The 16,735-nt window shown below is 42.9% G+C and overlaps 1 protein-coding gene across 1 annotated transcript; it reads right to left on the bottom strand.

The window, feature by feature from the left end:
- Positions 1-11,823: 11,823 nt before the first annotated feature.
- LOC143416851 (protein NLRC3-like) lies at positions 11,824-15,567 on the bottom strand (the record flags this gene model as incomplete). The annotated part of the gene is made up of 3 exons (XM_076882519.1): positions 11,824-12,004; positions 13,515-15,354; positions 15,471-15,567. Coding segments are annotated over 3 exons (2,118 nt in total), but the record flags the coding sequence as incomplete, so codon positions are not given.
- Positions 15,568-16,735: the final 1,168 nt, after the last annotated feature.

The raw sequence follows: 16,735 nt of genomic DNA, 5'->3' as shown, positions 1-16,735 counted from the left end.
AATACCATTATTTCACACAAAGGCACCAAATTAATACTCAAAAAAGCTGCAGCAATACACACAAATATAAACAGTACTTGGTGACAACTTTGCTTTTAGCCTTTAACCCTTCTTGACTACTTTTGATGTGGCCTCTATATTTTACCTTTAAAAACAGTTTATCTTGCCAATCTGTTATTTTCTCATTTTGACCAACTGTATCAGCACAATTTATCTAAATTCAGACAAAATTTAAAATACAAGTAGAAAGTGATATTTTGACTGTAAAAACCACACACATGTTTAACGAATCATCTTCATAACTTGAAATGCAAATAGAGATTGTACATTTTTAAAAATACGCACACGTTTTGCAAACAACAAAGTTATATGGTACTATTTACCAAAAAATGCAGCCAAGGCTCAGACGTTTTTCATATAATCATTTCAAACTATTTACAGAACAATCAGGTGTCAAACAATAGTTTGTGTCACTCTAACACATATGAGAACAGCACAGGGATAAACCTGCAGGTCTGACAGCAGGTGTGTCACTCAGCGTTTACACTGCAATCTGCCTTTGTTGGCTTTAAGGCAGCAACTGTGACCATCACTAGTAGAACTGACACACAAAACAAAACAACAGCTACACACTAAATACACAAGACAACAAACTAACTTGAGACCAAACACGGTAAACGTCACAAATCTCTCACGTATCAAAACTCTCTCTCTCTTTCGCTCACTCGCTCTCTCTTGCCGGTCACTCCTAAAACTTCCCCCTTTTGCTAAACAACCAAATGTCATGTTTCCATATCATTTTTGATTGGTCGACATGGTACATTTTCCCACCTATAGGGCTTTGGAGCGTGATGTCACGGGAGATGGGCCACGCCCCCTTCCGCCATGACAGTAGGCCAGCCAAAGGATACCATTTCAGCTATGGATCGTACGTGTTGTGTTGTCGGTTGCAACGTTAGATCACACGATCGTGAAGGCAAGAAGCTGGATAACGGGCTCTCTTTTCATCGTTTTCCGTCCTGGAGGCAACGTGAGGGATCCCATGTATCCGATATTACTAAACAAAGACGTCAGGCTTGGATTGCAGCGGTGAGACGAGCGGATATCGAGTTCTCTGCAATCCCCAGCTTTTTGTTGGTTTGCTCACGGCATTTTCTTTCCGGTGAGTTCTAAATTAATTCATATCACTCTTGAAAGGCTTTTAGTGTGATTTTCAACGTGCTGAGGTCATAGATAATGAGATAAAACATGCTAATGTGTGATGCTGCAGAACCACATCATGTCGACTGAGTAGCTTATGATTTGGCATTATTGCAGGCAAACCAGCATATGAAATGGATGTAACAAATCCAGACTGGGCACCAACACTGCACATGGGGCATGACGACATACCTGTATCAGACTCGGACCGGCACGCAAGGCGTACGCAACGGAAGCGAAAAAGAGCACCCATCGGAGGTAAACAACCCCCCCCCCCTCTAAAAACATACTAAATTGCTATCACTGTACACTAATCCGCACATAACTTCCAGATGAATCACACACCTGTCATTGGAATATTGGTGTACATTTACCTTATGTCTAATTTTATCTTACAGGCTTTCGTTATGCAGCTGCAGAGTCTGAAGGTGTGCCCCGTGCAGAAGTGATTGATGAAGATCTGACAGAAGACCAACAGCAAAATCACAATGTCATGGAGGCAGTGGACAGCAGTTGTGTTGGACAAGTGGAGGTTGAGGTACCAGCTGCAAATGTGGATATACTGAAGAAATGTAAACCTTTTAAAATGATGACAGATTACAAACTCTCAGCTGTGTCTGTAATCAAACCTCTGTAACTTTGCTTCAAACACAACAAGAGAAAAAACTGAATGTTTCACATTAAAGTCGTACATTTCTCACAAAGCTCAATTATGTGACAGACATTTCATCCCATGTCAGTTTAGCCTCATCCTGGGCCGGATTATCCAGCACACACTCTGACCACAGGCCCAGGGGCCACGCACAGCTGGGCTCCATCCAAGAGACAGCAAACAAACCAACACAATAATAAAAAGCACCATGTGATCTTCTTACATCTTCAAGACAAACATAGTAAAAACATGAGCATATTTGTTTCCTGATAAAATGATGTGACAGGTAGAACAGAGTAAAGTGATGGTGTTACTGTTAAGTCTAATTGTTGAATGTTGCCATTGTGTTTCTTAAATTTGTACAGTCTTAGTTCAAGCAGTAGGATCAAAGCCATTCCTTTGATCCTGACCACCTCTCCAACCACTCTGTGCTGGGGGAGGTTTTATTGTAGATACATCCTATCTGAAAGATCTGTTTCTTTTGATGTAAGCTTCCTGGGTTTATGACCCTTTGGTCAGCAGGAGGTAACACACACACACACACACACACACACACACACACTTACATACAGTGCCTTGTCTATGTAACCAAAGGGGGGTTGCAAGGGGAGGTGCTTTGTAAACTATTGTTTGAAGATTGTCAATAAAAGGCAGCGAGAGGAGGCCACCATTGGGGTCATTGTCGTGCTGGACACAGACGAGGCCTCCCTTGCGCAAGTAATGGATCGATCGACTGTCTTGTTTTCTTCATGATGAATAAGTCTCTAGAATTAGCGGGGTTTGTGGAATAGTGATGGGATTTCCGGCTCTTTTTAGAGATCCGGCTCTTCAGGTTGTTTTGTTGCTTTAATTAATTTATTATTAACAATAATATAAAATTATGCACAAAAGGAATTACTAACGTAAAAACAAGTGGTTTTATTTATATATGTTTATATATAAATATATGCGGTGGCCCCTAGAGACAAAACACGTACAAACTCCAAAACACATTTCTAGCATGAACTGAACTTCCAAAGCAGAGCTACTAGATCACTTAAATTACACAATTGAAAGCATGTGTGTATTGTTTGTGTATTTATACACAGGCACTCATATATATATTCAAATAATTTAAAAAAAAAGTTCATTTACCTGTTATTACCACACACCAAATCCGGTCGTTGGTACTTGCTGGCTTGTGTAGCCACAAGATAACAAAGGCTCAACACTGCGCCCAGCATCCTGGAGCACTTCTGTTGTCTTTTGTAAGTGTTTTGAGTTTTTATGTGCTTCGGAGTTTGTACGTGTTTTTACATGTTTTGGAGTTTTTACGTGTTTTGGAGTTTGTACATGCTTCAGAGTTCGTGCTTTGTCTCTAGGGGCCACCGTAAATATACTTTTATTTATTCACTCCACATAAAATGTAATAAATAAATCATATAATACAAAAATCAACTATTCACATTTCAAGTTTTAACTATTTAAATTTTCAGCTTTTTCCTTTTACAAATTTAAAGTGAAAAGAACACAAAACACTGCAAACCACAACACAATTAAATATAAATTATAATATGAAAACTAAAAGAACATGCATATTCTCTGTCATATGGACCTGCATGAATAAACTTTCTCAATCCTTTATCATCTGCAACCGAAAATAGTTGTGGATGATTACTATACCTTTCTAATGTTGTTGTCCCTGCCTCTCTTTCTCTCTCTCTGGCTCTGTTCCTGTGCTACTGAGTGTAACTACCGCCCCTCCCCCCTCTGCCCAGCGTAAAGCACAAGGCCCGCGTGCAGAGTGAAGCGGAAAAAAAGTGCGAGAGAGAGGGTGAGAGAAAGAAAAAAAAAAAAAACCCACGTGACGGCTCGCGTCGTTCACGTCAAAGAGCCGGCTCTAAGAGCCATTTCGTTCGCGAACGACCCATCACTATTGTGGAAACACAGACCCAACATTTATTTGGTCCTTCGGAGCCGGAGCCTAACACATTGCATCCACCGAGGAGAGGGAGAGGACGCCACCGCAACGTCTGGGATGATTGACGTAAAGCCCTGGTGTTTTTGGCTTGCCACCAGGCCGGGAAGTTTGCTCCTGACCTCCCCTCGGGATGGATGACGATTGACGGGATCCAGAGGCTCTTCCCATGAACGTAAACAAACAGTGAGTACAGAAGGCCTTAGAGAGCGGCTACGGGCTGTGCGTTAAACGTGAGTCCGGGAGCGCGCTAGCCGCGTGAGAGAGACGCAGGCTTCTCCGCCATTTGGGGCGTAGAGAGTTCTCCGCCATTTGGGGCGTGGAGATAACCTAGGTTCGGCGTCTCCGCCGTGAAGGAGTCCGGAATCTCCGCCATTTGGGGCGTTTGAGAGTTTTCAACAGAGAGCGCTAGCTGTGCGTGCAGACGCAAGCGATAGGCCTATGTTGTGTGTGTGTGCGGGCCAGACGTGGTCTGCGTGAGTGTGGCTGATTGTTAATGGAGAATAAAATGTGTAAGTCTGCCTTAGAAGGAGATTTAAAATTTATGGAGAAATTTTTACCAGGCAGCACGCAGTATGTAGGTTGTTGGCGTAAGAAATGTGGATTTGAAGGGACATTAGTGGAAGTTCAGTGTAAAATGCTGGTAGAAAGAATAGCTGTAAGTGTAGCTGGTAAAACAGGTAAAGCGAAGCAGAGGAAGGAATTGCAGTTAGCAATTGCTAAGTTGTGGCTGGAGCAGGTTCAGAAGAGGAGAGAAGCAAGAATGTTAGCAGAAAGTAGAGCCAGAGAAGAGCGTGAGAGAGCAGAGGCTGAGTATGGAGAGACATTGGGAGAAGCATTGAGTCCAAGACAGACTGGGCAGGGTAGGAAACAGAAAGTAAAGTTAGTGAACACAAACGTTACAACTACATATCCATCCCTGACACAAAACAAACAAACAAACAAACAAAAAAACATATGGTGTTTCTGTCCCAGAGTGTGAAGATGAAGAAAGTTTTTCTCCTGATCCAGTCCGTGAGTGTGTCTGACGTCATGGTGTGTGTGAAAGGTATCCAGCTGGGGCAGACGTGATTCTGCAGGTCACCTGCCCAGTGGACAAAAAGAAATAAAATAGTTGTGTGGATGAATGATAGCACGAAGAGTGTTTGGTGTTTCTCAGTCTGAAACAGCTGTAATGCTATTTTCTGTTTTGGAGAAAAGTACAGTTAAAGAAAAAAAAACAGAGAGAGATGTGTGTTGTTTTAAGCAGTGATGAGAATAATGAAAGTGTGATGAGAGAAGAACACAAAAACATACTGAAAATGCAGTAACTATACTAACCCTACATGCATTTACACATAAATGATACTCATGAAGACCAGACAGCATCTTAAGCATGAGATTCTGTTTGTCATCTTGTCCAAGTCACTAGTAAGATGAAAGTGATACATAGACTAGTGGACTGAATATTATAGGAGGACAGATGGTTGCATCATAGATGAGAGGTCTTAAATGAGTGAGCTGAGTGAGCTGATTGTGAGTTTCTGGTGTGTGAAGAAGTTTTACCATGGCACACATTTAGTTACATGAGAACTAAAACTTATTATGTGCTAAGACAACAGGGTTATGCTGTATGTTGTGTGTATGGCTGATTGGATGAATGTTTGAGATTAAACTGGCTGTTTGATTTGTCTTTTGTTATTTAAGTTGAGCCTGCCAATTGGGTTGTGACGATTTATCCCCCTGGCATGAAGAACACGTGTCATGACTTAAACAAGGCCTTTCTTTCCTTTGATTTCCTTTATTTTCTTTCTTTTATTTTGTTACTTTCATGGTGCACTGAAAGTTTTGTTTGATGATCTCTGTTTGAGCACGATCAGAATCGAAGCGTCGTCGAGAAAACTGTTGCAAAGTGAGCTTCTCCAAAGTTAAAATGGGCTCAGGAGAAATCCACTTATTTGAGACAAGTTCCTGTCCAAAAGGATTCAGCGAGAAAATCCAGTCTAAATTATTTTTCTTTTTGAAATGACGTTGTTTTGCTGAGCGTGGAAACGGATGCGACGATAATTTCCACAATTAGCAAAAGAAGGAATCACTGAGTGAATGAGTAAGAGTTTTAAAATAAATGGGAAACTGACTGACTGACAAAAGCTGACAAGACTGACTGACTTAACACCATTGTGTGAAGTCAACCCCCACCTGACAAAGGTGTGGATGTGTCTCTGTGGGTGTCTCTGTTGCAGGAGCAGAAGGAGACCACAGGAGGAAACTTGGGTCACATGACTATGTGAACTCTGAAAATTTAACCTTTTTAGTTTAAATTCTATGTCTGTGAATTTACCATGTGTGTGTCATTCACTACCTTGTGTTGCTCACAGAGATTACTGTGAGAAAGTGTGTACACACCTGCGCAGCGCTAACATTTACATTTCTCTTTACAGCAGATGGTTAATCATGTGATTTGATCATGTGGTTTACAGCAGGACACAACTTAATGATGTTTCTCTACCACAGGATTACTGAGATTTTGTATGAAGAGAACTGTAGTTACAGGCTATATGTTGATGATGAAATTACACTGTGTTTTTGAGAGAATGTTACAGGGAAGAAATGAATGCAGTGTGAGACATACTGTGATGAGACCATTGTTACTTTTTCCACAGCGAGTGTTAACTTTATGACTTTTCACAGCTCCTCTGGAATCTGGATGGCCGACACCTGACAACCGGGATGAACCTTGTGTTTGGCTAATGTTGTTTTTCTTTAAGAGTGCTTGTAAAGGATTCAGCACAGACAGACGAGTGACAATTGAACAGATGTGCAGTGGTTACAGAATAGTTACATCGGGGCCCATTATCTGACCACACTGTTGGGCTCATGGTGAGTAACAAACTTAAGGGACGTCACTGATTACAATGTGGAATGACGGTGAGATGTTAAATAATTTGGAACAAATTATGGGGAAAAGTAGGAGTTTAATGAGTTTAGAATAAACCTGCAATGATACTTGTCTCTGTGATGCTGAATACTTTATTACTCTTATGATCTATAGTTGGTTGCAAATGTGAAGTTGTTTTAATTTTAAGACTTTGTCTTCTAGGATACAGGAGCTGGGAGCTAAACAAGCTGAACATTTCAATGCTGACTAATGTTTTTACACAGGGTTACAGCTTGGAGTGAAGCTGCTCCAAGGGACAAACCTTGGAGATTGTTTTAGGGAGACTGTGCAACACTCTTGTACATGTCTCATTGGGGAGTTGACACATGGCGAAAGCCGTGTGGCGAGAGGAGTGTCATTTTTTAATTTGTAGATATCGTGAGGTGCCATGATGAGAAGGAGTGACTGAGAGGATCGTCCACAAGATGGAAGCTGAGGCCAGGAGAGAGTTTTCAGGAGGATCGGAGATCACCTTCAGCACAGAGAGCTGTGTTACTGGTCTTCCAAAGGATGAAAGAGTTTCGACGTTGACGTTAAGGAAGACAACTAAGCTGTTTGCGTGTCGAGGAGCCTGTGCCATCACCAGGGAAGTCTCAAATGTCCCAGGAATGGGTGGACCAAAGACCAGCTTTCCAGAGTCATTATTTTGTTTTAGGAGTTTTATTTTTCATTTTGTTAGACATGGCACAGTTGAAAGTAAAAGAAGACCACTCTAATTTGTCATGTTGTCATATTTTGATATATTTGATTACTTTTCATTGGTTATATTATATCGGGTAAAAATCACCCGGCATTAGTGATCGTGTTACTATTTATAGCGATAGTGTTCTAGGGTTAAATCTTCAGCAGCGTTGGAAAATGGAACCTGAGGGAGCGTGCCAAGCTCCAGAAAGTGACAGCGCAGAGGAGGTCCAGCGATGGACTTGTGGTTCTGTGAACAGCACAAATGCCAGGTGACTGTAAAATAACTAACAGCACTTTTTCCACAAGTGAAGCCAGTAACTTACTATCCTAAAAGATTAGCTCTAGTTGCTCGTGCTTTACCTCCATGCGTGAGATCAGTATGTGCAGCAGTTTAAGCTGTACAATGTTTCAATAGTTTATTTCACCTTTTGACATTGTTAGTTCCACACGAGGTAGATGTCTACTACTGCAGACTAAACTTACATTTCTGACACCTACAAGACACTTGTCTTTAATGTTACTCTCACAACCACACATATTACCATAAAGTGGTGCACAATTCTGAATCTGTCCAACCCTTTTTGCCAACGGAGGAGGGCACTTCTCATGAGTGTAGAGAGCGCGAGGAGAAGAAGTGTAAGCTGAGGGATGACTTAATAGATGTGCCACTCGTTGAGGGAAAGGTTTGGTTTGCTGATGGTTTGAGTTTTACAACAGCAGAGGGACAGACTAGAACACGTTTTACTGTAGCAGACAGTGAGAGAGAGTTATCTATGTAGGACAACTAGCATGTTTCATATTTGCTTGAGCAGCAGAGATGCTAGCTTTAACGGAAGTGTGTAAAGCTGTAGAGAGACAATATACACTGATAGGCAGTATACATTTGCTACTGTACATTTCTTTGTAGTGCAGTGAGTGAGACGAGGTGTGACAACCTCTACAGGGAAACCTGCAGAACACACCAAACTCTTGCAAAATCTGCTGGAGGCAGTGTTATTAACCAGTGGAATTGCCGTTTGTAAATGTGCAGCACACATGTGAGGGAAAGATCCAGTTGCATTAGGGAAAGTTTTTGCAGATAAGATCACAAAAGAAGCAGCTGTAGTTAAACATGGTGTTAACCTTTTATCAGTACAGCATCAGCAGACATGCAGGCCCACTCACCTACAGCAGGAAAACAGTTGTGACTTACAGAGGGAGCAAGCTTGCAGGATGATTTTTTATCTGTGTGATAAACCAGTACTGCCTGATAATTTGTATAAGACTGCTGCTATTTTGAGCCATTGGCTTTGCCATGTCTCAAACAGGAGGGAAATGAGCAGTCGTTATACTCATTCTAGGATTATTAAATACTTTTTAAAAAAAAAAACTTTTGCAGGCAGAGAGAACTAATGGAATAGTAAAGTTAAGATTTAGGAAGACAGGCAGGACATGGTTAGACTGTATAGAATAAGTACATGAGGATTACTCCAACAGAGAATGGTCTGACTCTTTGAGATTACACATGTTAGAGCATTTAGAGTTCCAGTCTTCTGTAGTGATGATAGAAAAGCAGAAGAGAGAGCGTATTAGCAGATTAGATGCTTGAAAATGTTTAAAAGTAAAGTAGTCATGAGAACAAATGATCTGCCAGATGATTCTGTTTCTCCGCAGGAGCAGAGTCTGAAGTCTGGAGATTGGATGTTGATAAGGCCATGGAGAGGAAGTGCTGGTCCAGTCCATGGTGGGAAGGTCCATATCGGATGCTGCTGACGACGACCACAGCAGTGAAGATTGCTGGAAGGAACACTTGGATATATCAAGCGCACTGCAAGAAGGTGACACACATCCAGGCCAGCTCGGAGTAAGTGGCAGGAAGACCGGGAACAAAGGGGGGGGAAAGCCTCCAGGGCCCCTCGTCTCAATCCGGTGAAGAAACCAACTGAGCCACAGGTACTCATCAGAATGGCTGGGAATGTGCTGTGCATCTTCTTGTGCCTGTGGACCCTGAGTGGGATGACAGGGAGCGCACTGGAACAGAGCAAACCACACCCAGTACCAGCATGGGTTTTCAACAACTACTGGTGGCAGTTTAAGAACACAACCGCTCACATAAAGAATGAGACCAATGGTTATGCTTGTGATGCCACTGGCTACACATTCTTCTGGACTGTGGCCCTATAGCATCACTGAGAGCGAGGCAGTTTGTCTGGTTGCTTTAGCAACACATCCGGGAACACTGCCAACTTTTCAACTGCTCTGAACCTGAATGGAAGGTTGATTCACCAGTAGCTGGGAAGGTGAACTGCTCTGGTGAGACAGACCTGCTCGTCTGCTGCAGGACATTGAACAGCTAAACGAACTGGAAACAGGCCAATTGCCTATGTGTATGAAGGACAATGGATTAGCCCAAGTTGGAGATCAACCATGGAACATGGCAACATCACCTATTCTTTTGTCTTCTGCAAGAAGGATGTAAACAGAGAAGCCTTTTGTCTACATTACATCATGAACACTTGAGGTTTCGAGCCAAGAAGTTCAAAACAGCTTGATCCAATTTCCTTTACAAAGCTTTTTCTGTGGTGACAACAGGACAGGAGAAGAGTTGTAAATGCAGATAATTCACCAGTTGACTTTAACCCCCACAGGATGCCTACAGTGAAAAGATTTGGGGGGTTGATAGGAGTCATAAAGAAGGGTGTTGACCAGGCTGCAGCTTTGAAGTTAGCTGAGAGCCATATGGACAAACAATAAAGTCAACTGATGCGTTTAAATACCTATGTCTGTATACAGTTGGATTGTAGTGACATATGATTTTTGAGAATGATGATTCTTCTTGTTTGACCTTTGACATTCAGTTGTTTACTTGAAGAAATACATAATGAATTGCACGACAGGAGTAGATCCGCCACAAGGCTGGATAGCTTGGTTACCGTCTGGTCCTTGGTGGCATCTTCTTTTGAAAAAATTAATTCCTGTTTTTGGACTGTTGATACTGATTTGCTTATGTATAGGATGTAGTTTACTGTGTATGAATGAAATCTATACTGACACTGTCCAAACAAAGGGTGCATAAGTTGAAATTTAAGAACAATGACAAAAAGGAGGGAAATGTTAAGTCTAATTGTTGAATGTTGCCATTGTGTTTCTTAAATTTGTACAGTCTTAGTTCAAGCAGTAGGATCAAAGCCATCCCTTTGATCCTGGCCACCTCTCCAACCACTCTGTGCTGGGGGAGGTTTTATTGTAGATACATCCTATCTGAAAGATCTGTTTCTTTTGATGTAAACTTCCTGGGTTTATGACCCTTTGGTCAGCAGGAGGTAACACACACACACACACACACACACACACACACACACACACACACACACTTACATACAGTGCCTTGTCTATGTAACCAAAGGGGGGTTGCAAGGGGAGGTGCTTTGTAAACTATTGTTTGAAGATTGTCAATAAAAGGCAGCGAGAGGAGGCCACCATTGGGGTCATTGTCGTGCTGGACACAGACGAGGCCTCCCTTGCGCAAGTAATGGATCGATCGACTGTCTTGTTTTCTTCATGATGAATAAGTCTCTAGAATTAGCGGGGCTTGTGGAAACACAGACCCAACAGTTACAGCCTTTCTCCCCTCTGCTGCCGAGGCTGTTAGTCTCTCCCAAACTCAGCTACAGGACTTCCAAATGAATGAAAGCAGCAGAAGTGGCTTTACAAATGAAAGAGGAAGAGGAGAAGAAGAGGAGAGGGAGGCCACCCTGACCATCACTCCAGCTGAAAACATCACACTTCCATTAAAGTTGGTGAGGAAATGTTGAGCAGGATGAGCTGCTGGCTAATCTGGAGGCTGTAGCAGCAGCTCACAGTCACAGTGGATTTCCACTCATGAAAAAGCTCTGGCTGCTTCATTTCTCATCTCATATCAGAGACTTTAATGCTTCACTGAAGCTGTACTGTGATGCTTCCATATCCCAGTGAGGCCTCCATAATGGTTTCAGCTGTTCTGTACACACACTGTGTGCCCTGTATGGCTCAAAGTCTCTGCAGCCTGTTTTTATCTGCTATCATCAGATCTTCATCATCCTCATTCACATCCCTCACACACTCTACAGCCTCATCAGCACCGACTTCATCTTCACTGACTGATGGAGCACAACATGAACCTGTGGAGGCTGAAACACTGTCCTGTCAAACATCTCCCCGTCACCACTCCACTTCTGTCAGCCTTTAAATGAACCCTGCTCAAGTCTGTCACTTCTGTTTGGAGCCAAAAGGAAAAACTGTTGTTCAGTCGTTTGGAAAGACAACATTTCTGAAAGCACTCAAACTTCTTCACATTTGTCTTCAGACACATCCTGAACATTTAGGAACTAAAGAAAGTTTCAAACATCAAAGACATGAAATATAGAAAAACAACAACAGCCGCAGTCAGTGAACTCACCTCAGAGTCTCCAGTCGACAGTTTGGACTCTCCAGTCCAGCACATAGAAGCTTCACCCCTGAATCCTGCAGGTTGTAGTTTCTACTCATGTCCAGCTCTGTCAGATGGGAGGGGTTGGACTTCAGAGCTGAGGCCACAACTTCACAGTGAGTCTCTGAGAGTAGACACTCAGTCAGTCTGTGATGATAGAAAATATAAAATGTGTTATTATAAAAGCAGAAAATCTGCATTATAAACAGAGACTGAATGTATATGAAGACAAAACAGAGTGAGGTCATAATCTGATGAATCTGCTCTTCACATCTGTGCTTCAGCTCCTCTTACTGTGTTTGACATGACACAACGATTGAGTCTCTCTCAGACCTGCAGACTTTTAATGAGAATCTTTGTTTGGCTTTAATCTGCAGATGAAGGAGGAAGATGGTGTCACATTTAGGCTTCCATAATGTCCACAGTCTGTCACTGAGATCTGATCCAGAGTCAGAGTGAAGACACACATTTGGACTGTTTCCTGTTTTGACTCCAGAACATTTTGAATGAGTTCAGCTCAGTGAAGAGTTCCAGCTGGAAAGATGATCTCTGTTTGCTACCTGCTGTCAGGTACGACTGTTCACGTCCACACGCAGGAAAAACCTGCTGACTGTTACCAAACGGAGCAGAAATCTCATCACTGGACAATAATGATGAATGAACTCAGAGCTGCTGATATCAGATCTGATTTCAGGGGAACTAAACACAGAAATGATTGGCTCATTTGAGCTTTCTGAGCCATTATCTGCTGCTGTGTCGCTAGTTGGCAGAAAATGATTTGTATTCCTGTTCAGGGCTTCAGTGTTTATGAGTCCAGATCCAGGTGACAGCAAGTCAAAATGATGTTACCTGTCTGTGTCCAGCAGCAGCCTGTATTCACTTTGAATATTGTTATAACCTGACATGGATCAGTTTGTCTTTGATTGGTTTGTAAATGTCACTGTTTCCATTGGACCTAAGTGACGTACAAAGACAGAGAGGGAGAGAAAGGAGAGAGAGGATGGAGACAGCAAAGAGAGAGCAAACACAAACAGGTGAGAGTGGACAGGTGACCAAGGTCAGCAACCAATCAGAGAGCTTCTGTTTGACCCACAGTCACTGATGATGACTGCACATAACCAAGCAGTGTGTTACTCTGATATCAAATATGGATCCTGCTCTTATAATAATGATCATCAGATGATATTATTGTGTTATTTTGTAGCTGAATACGATGTTTGTGTGATTATCAGTGAAAGAAGCAGTGAGGAGGATGGAGAGAGAGAGAGGACAGAGGGTGAAGTTAGAAACACTAAAAGGATTTTTCATGGATTTCATGGATGATTTGAGTGATTTCCAGCAGGACACTTAAACATGTCAGTGGACGTCCTAAAGAACATATTCACTGATATGAAACGTGTCATTGAACAGGATTAATATCAGTGGAAACATGGTGGAAACAGCTGTGACTGCATGGATGTGACACACTTCAAATCTGTTCTCCACTCTTGGATTTGGGATCCATGGAGCTGCTGCTGAGTCTGTACAATAAAGGAATGGTGTGGAAGGTTGCAGCGTACGGACACAAACACTTTGTGGTTACAATCTGATTTTATTTTCAACATTAAACTACTAACCTACACTGATCAATGATGTTAATGATCACATCTGGACTCACCCAGCCTTTCTGCAGTTCCTCACAGCTGGAATCAGTCTCTGTCGTCCCAGCACTGATGTGTTGTACTTCTGCAGGTCCAACTCATCCAGAACCTCCTCTGACATCTGCAGCATGAAGGCCAGAGCTGAGCACTGGATCTCAGAGAGTAACTTCTCTGATCTGTTCTTTGACTTCAGGAACTCTTGGATCTCCTGAAATAATGTGAGGTGGTTCATCTCCATCAGACAGTGGAAGATGTTGATGCTTCTGTCAGGAGAGATTTCATCACTGTTCATCTCCTTCAGGTTGTTGATGACTCTCTGGATGGTTCCTGGACTGATCTCTGTCTGACCCAGCAGACCTACTAAGAGTCTCTGGTTGGACTCCAGACAGAGGCCATGAAGGAAGCGAACAAACAGGTCCAGGTGGCCATTTTTACTCTGGAGGGATTTATACATGCCTTTAGTCAAAAAGACATCCATTGATGGGAAGCTATAAGACTTGAACATGTTCTTAAAAAAAGATCTGTTTTTGTATTCTTCTCGGAAATTCCCTAGAAAACCTTCTACCACCTCTGTCTTCCTGTTGGTGTGACAGTGGAACATGTAGACAGCAGCCAGAAACTCCTGAATGCTCAGATGAACAAAGCAGTAGACTGGTTTCTGGAAGATCACACACTCTCTTTTGAAGATCTCTGTACAAACTCCTGAGTACACCGAGGCCTCTGTTACATCCAGACCACACTGCTCCAGGTCTTCTTGGTAGAACATGATGTTTCCTTTCTCCAGATGTTCAAATGCCAGCCTCCCCAGCTTCAGAAGAACTTCCCTGTCAGCCTCCGTCAGCTCCTGTGGACTCGTCTCACGTCCCTCATGGTACTTGTTCTTCTTCCTCTTTGTCTGAACCAGCAGGAAGTGTGAGTACATGTCAGTCAGGGTCTTGGGCAGCTCTCCTCTTTGCTCTGTAGTCAACATGTGCTCCAGAACTGTAGCAGTGATCCAGCAGAAGACTGGGATACTACACATGATGTGGAGGCTCCTGGATGTCTTCATGTGGGAGATGATTCTGCTGGACAGCTCTTCATCACTGAATCTCCTCCTGAAGTACTCCTCCTTCTGGGCGTCAGTGAAGCCTCGTACTTCTGTTAGCCTGTCAACACATGTAGGAGGGATCTGATTGGCTGCTGCAGGTCGGGAAGTTATCCAGACGAGAGCCGAGGGAAGCAGATTCCCCTGGATGAGGTTTGTCAGCAGCTGGCTGACTGATGACTTCTGTGTGACATCAGAGAGCAGCTTCCTGTTGGTGAAATCCAATGAAAGTCTGCTTTCATCCAGGCCGTCAAAGATGAACAAAAGCTGAGAGACAGCCAGCTTCTCTGCTGTGACCTTCTGTAATGTTGGATGGAAAACATGGAGCAGCTCCAGAAGACTGTACTGCTCATCTCTGATCAGGTTCAGCTCCCTGAATGAAAGCAGAACCACCACACTGACATGTTGGTTCTCCAAGCCCTCTGCCCAGTCCAGAGTGAACTTCTGCACTGAGAAGGTTTTTCCAACACCAGCCACGCCGTTGGTCAGAACCACTCTGACGGGTCTCTGTTGGTCAGGTAAGGCTTTAAAGATGTCCTGGCACCTGATTGGAGCATCATGGAGGGCGTCCATCTTGGAAGCTGTCTCCAGCTGCCTCACCTCATGTTGGGTATGAACCTCTTCACTCTGTCCCTCTGTGATGTAGAGCTCAGTGTAGATGGTGTTGAGGAGGGTTCTACTTCCTGTTTCATCACTTCCTTCAGTCACACGTTCACATCTCCTCCTCAGACTGATCTTATGTTCATCTAAAACCTCCTGCAGACCAACATCTGCTGAAAGAAAGAAAAACAATGAGACTAAAGAGAAAGAAAACTCTTCAATGTCTGAACAACACAAGAAGTCCAGTTTTCAGAAATGAGTCCATCAGCAGACAGATGTTCAGTCTTACTTTGTACACAGCTGCTCTGACTGGCTGTCTGCAGTCCAGCTCTGCTTCTGGATCTTTCTCCACACTGTGCAGAAGCTCTGATGGTGACACAGAAAAGTCAAAGTGGAGATACTTCTGTCCACCTTTGATTAGACTCATTATAAAAAGGAAAACAAAGTTTGAACACAGTCATGTTTCCAGTTCACTGACTTACATTTATTCCATGGACACTCACTCTAACCTGAAGCACAGCTACAACCCAACATTGTTGAGGCCTCATCTCCTCCTTTCCTGACTGTAGAGGTTAAATATGCAACAACCAACAAATAAAAGAATTTGGTTCATTTCAAAGAAATTCACACGGCGACCAAGTAAAGTAACCGTAGTAAACCGTAGTAACCTTGATCATCCATCCTCATAATACATGTTTATCAGTATCTGCTGTGACCATACTGCAGTAATAACTACAAGTCTACATTTCTGTGACTGTTGATCAATCACAGCAGGAATCTGAGCTCATCTCTGCACACAGAGCAGCTTCAGCTCTGGGATAAACTGCTCGCTTCACGTCCTTCTCAGCTCACAGACACTCATCCTGATATTTTCCTTTAACATTTGATGGTATAATTCATCTGAGTTTACACTTTATCTGCATAAATACAGAAAAACAGACCCAAACACCAGAAACCATCAGTTTCACCATGTAGAATATATTGTTGTTTCCTTGCTTTTAATTCAGAGAAAAACTCTGATTTTGATTTTCTCTGTTCTCTTTGCCACAGCCCATCCCAGCAGCAGCTGAAGCAGCTGACTGTCACAACACTGAATAACACTTTAGGAGGAACGTCTTGATGCATTCTCAATCATCCAGGAAAGTAAATCTCCAAAAGTTGATTCTGTTCATCTGGACGTAGAGTAAATGTGGTTATCCCAGCTGGACTTTTGTCAAAGCTGGGATAACCACATTTACCAGCCGCTGCTTAAGCAAAAACCTGTAGTGATCCCGTACGTGTCAGGAGTATCGGAGCAGTTGAGACAGATTTTTTCTAAACACCGGGTCTCTGTGGCTTTTAAACCCCAAAACACGCTGCGCCAAAAACTGGTCCACCCCAAGGATCAGAGTAACAGAGTAACATAGTGTACGCTGCTAAGTGCAGGAGGATTGCCAGGATTTATATATCGGGGAAACCAAACAACCTCTGGCTACAACACAGCAGAGCCACCTCGTCAGGCCAGGACTCTGCAGTCTATTTACACCTGCAGGCCAGTGGACACTCTTTCAATGA

This window comes from Maylandia zebra, linkage group LG3 (genome assembly GCF_041146795.1).
Source record: "Maylandia zebra isolate NMK-2024a linkage group LG3, Mzebra_GT3a, whole genome shotgun sequence".
NCBI lineage: Eukaryota > Metazoa > Chordata > Actinopteri > Cichliformes > Cichlidae > Maylandia > Maylandia zebra.
Note: the sequence above shows the minus strand (reverse complement) of the source record. Positions and strands in the feature narration are given on the sequence as shown.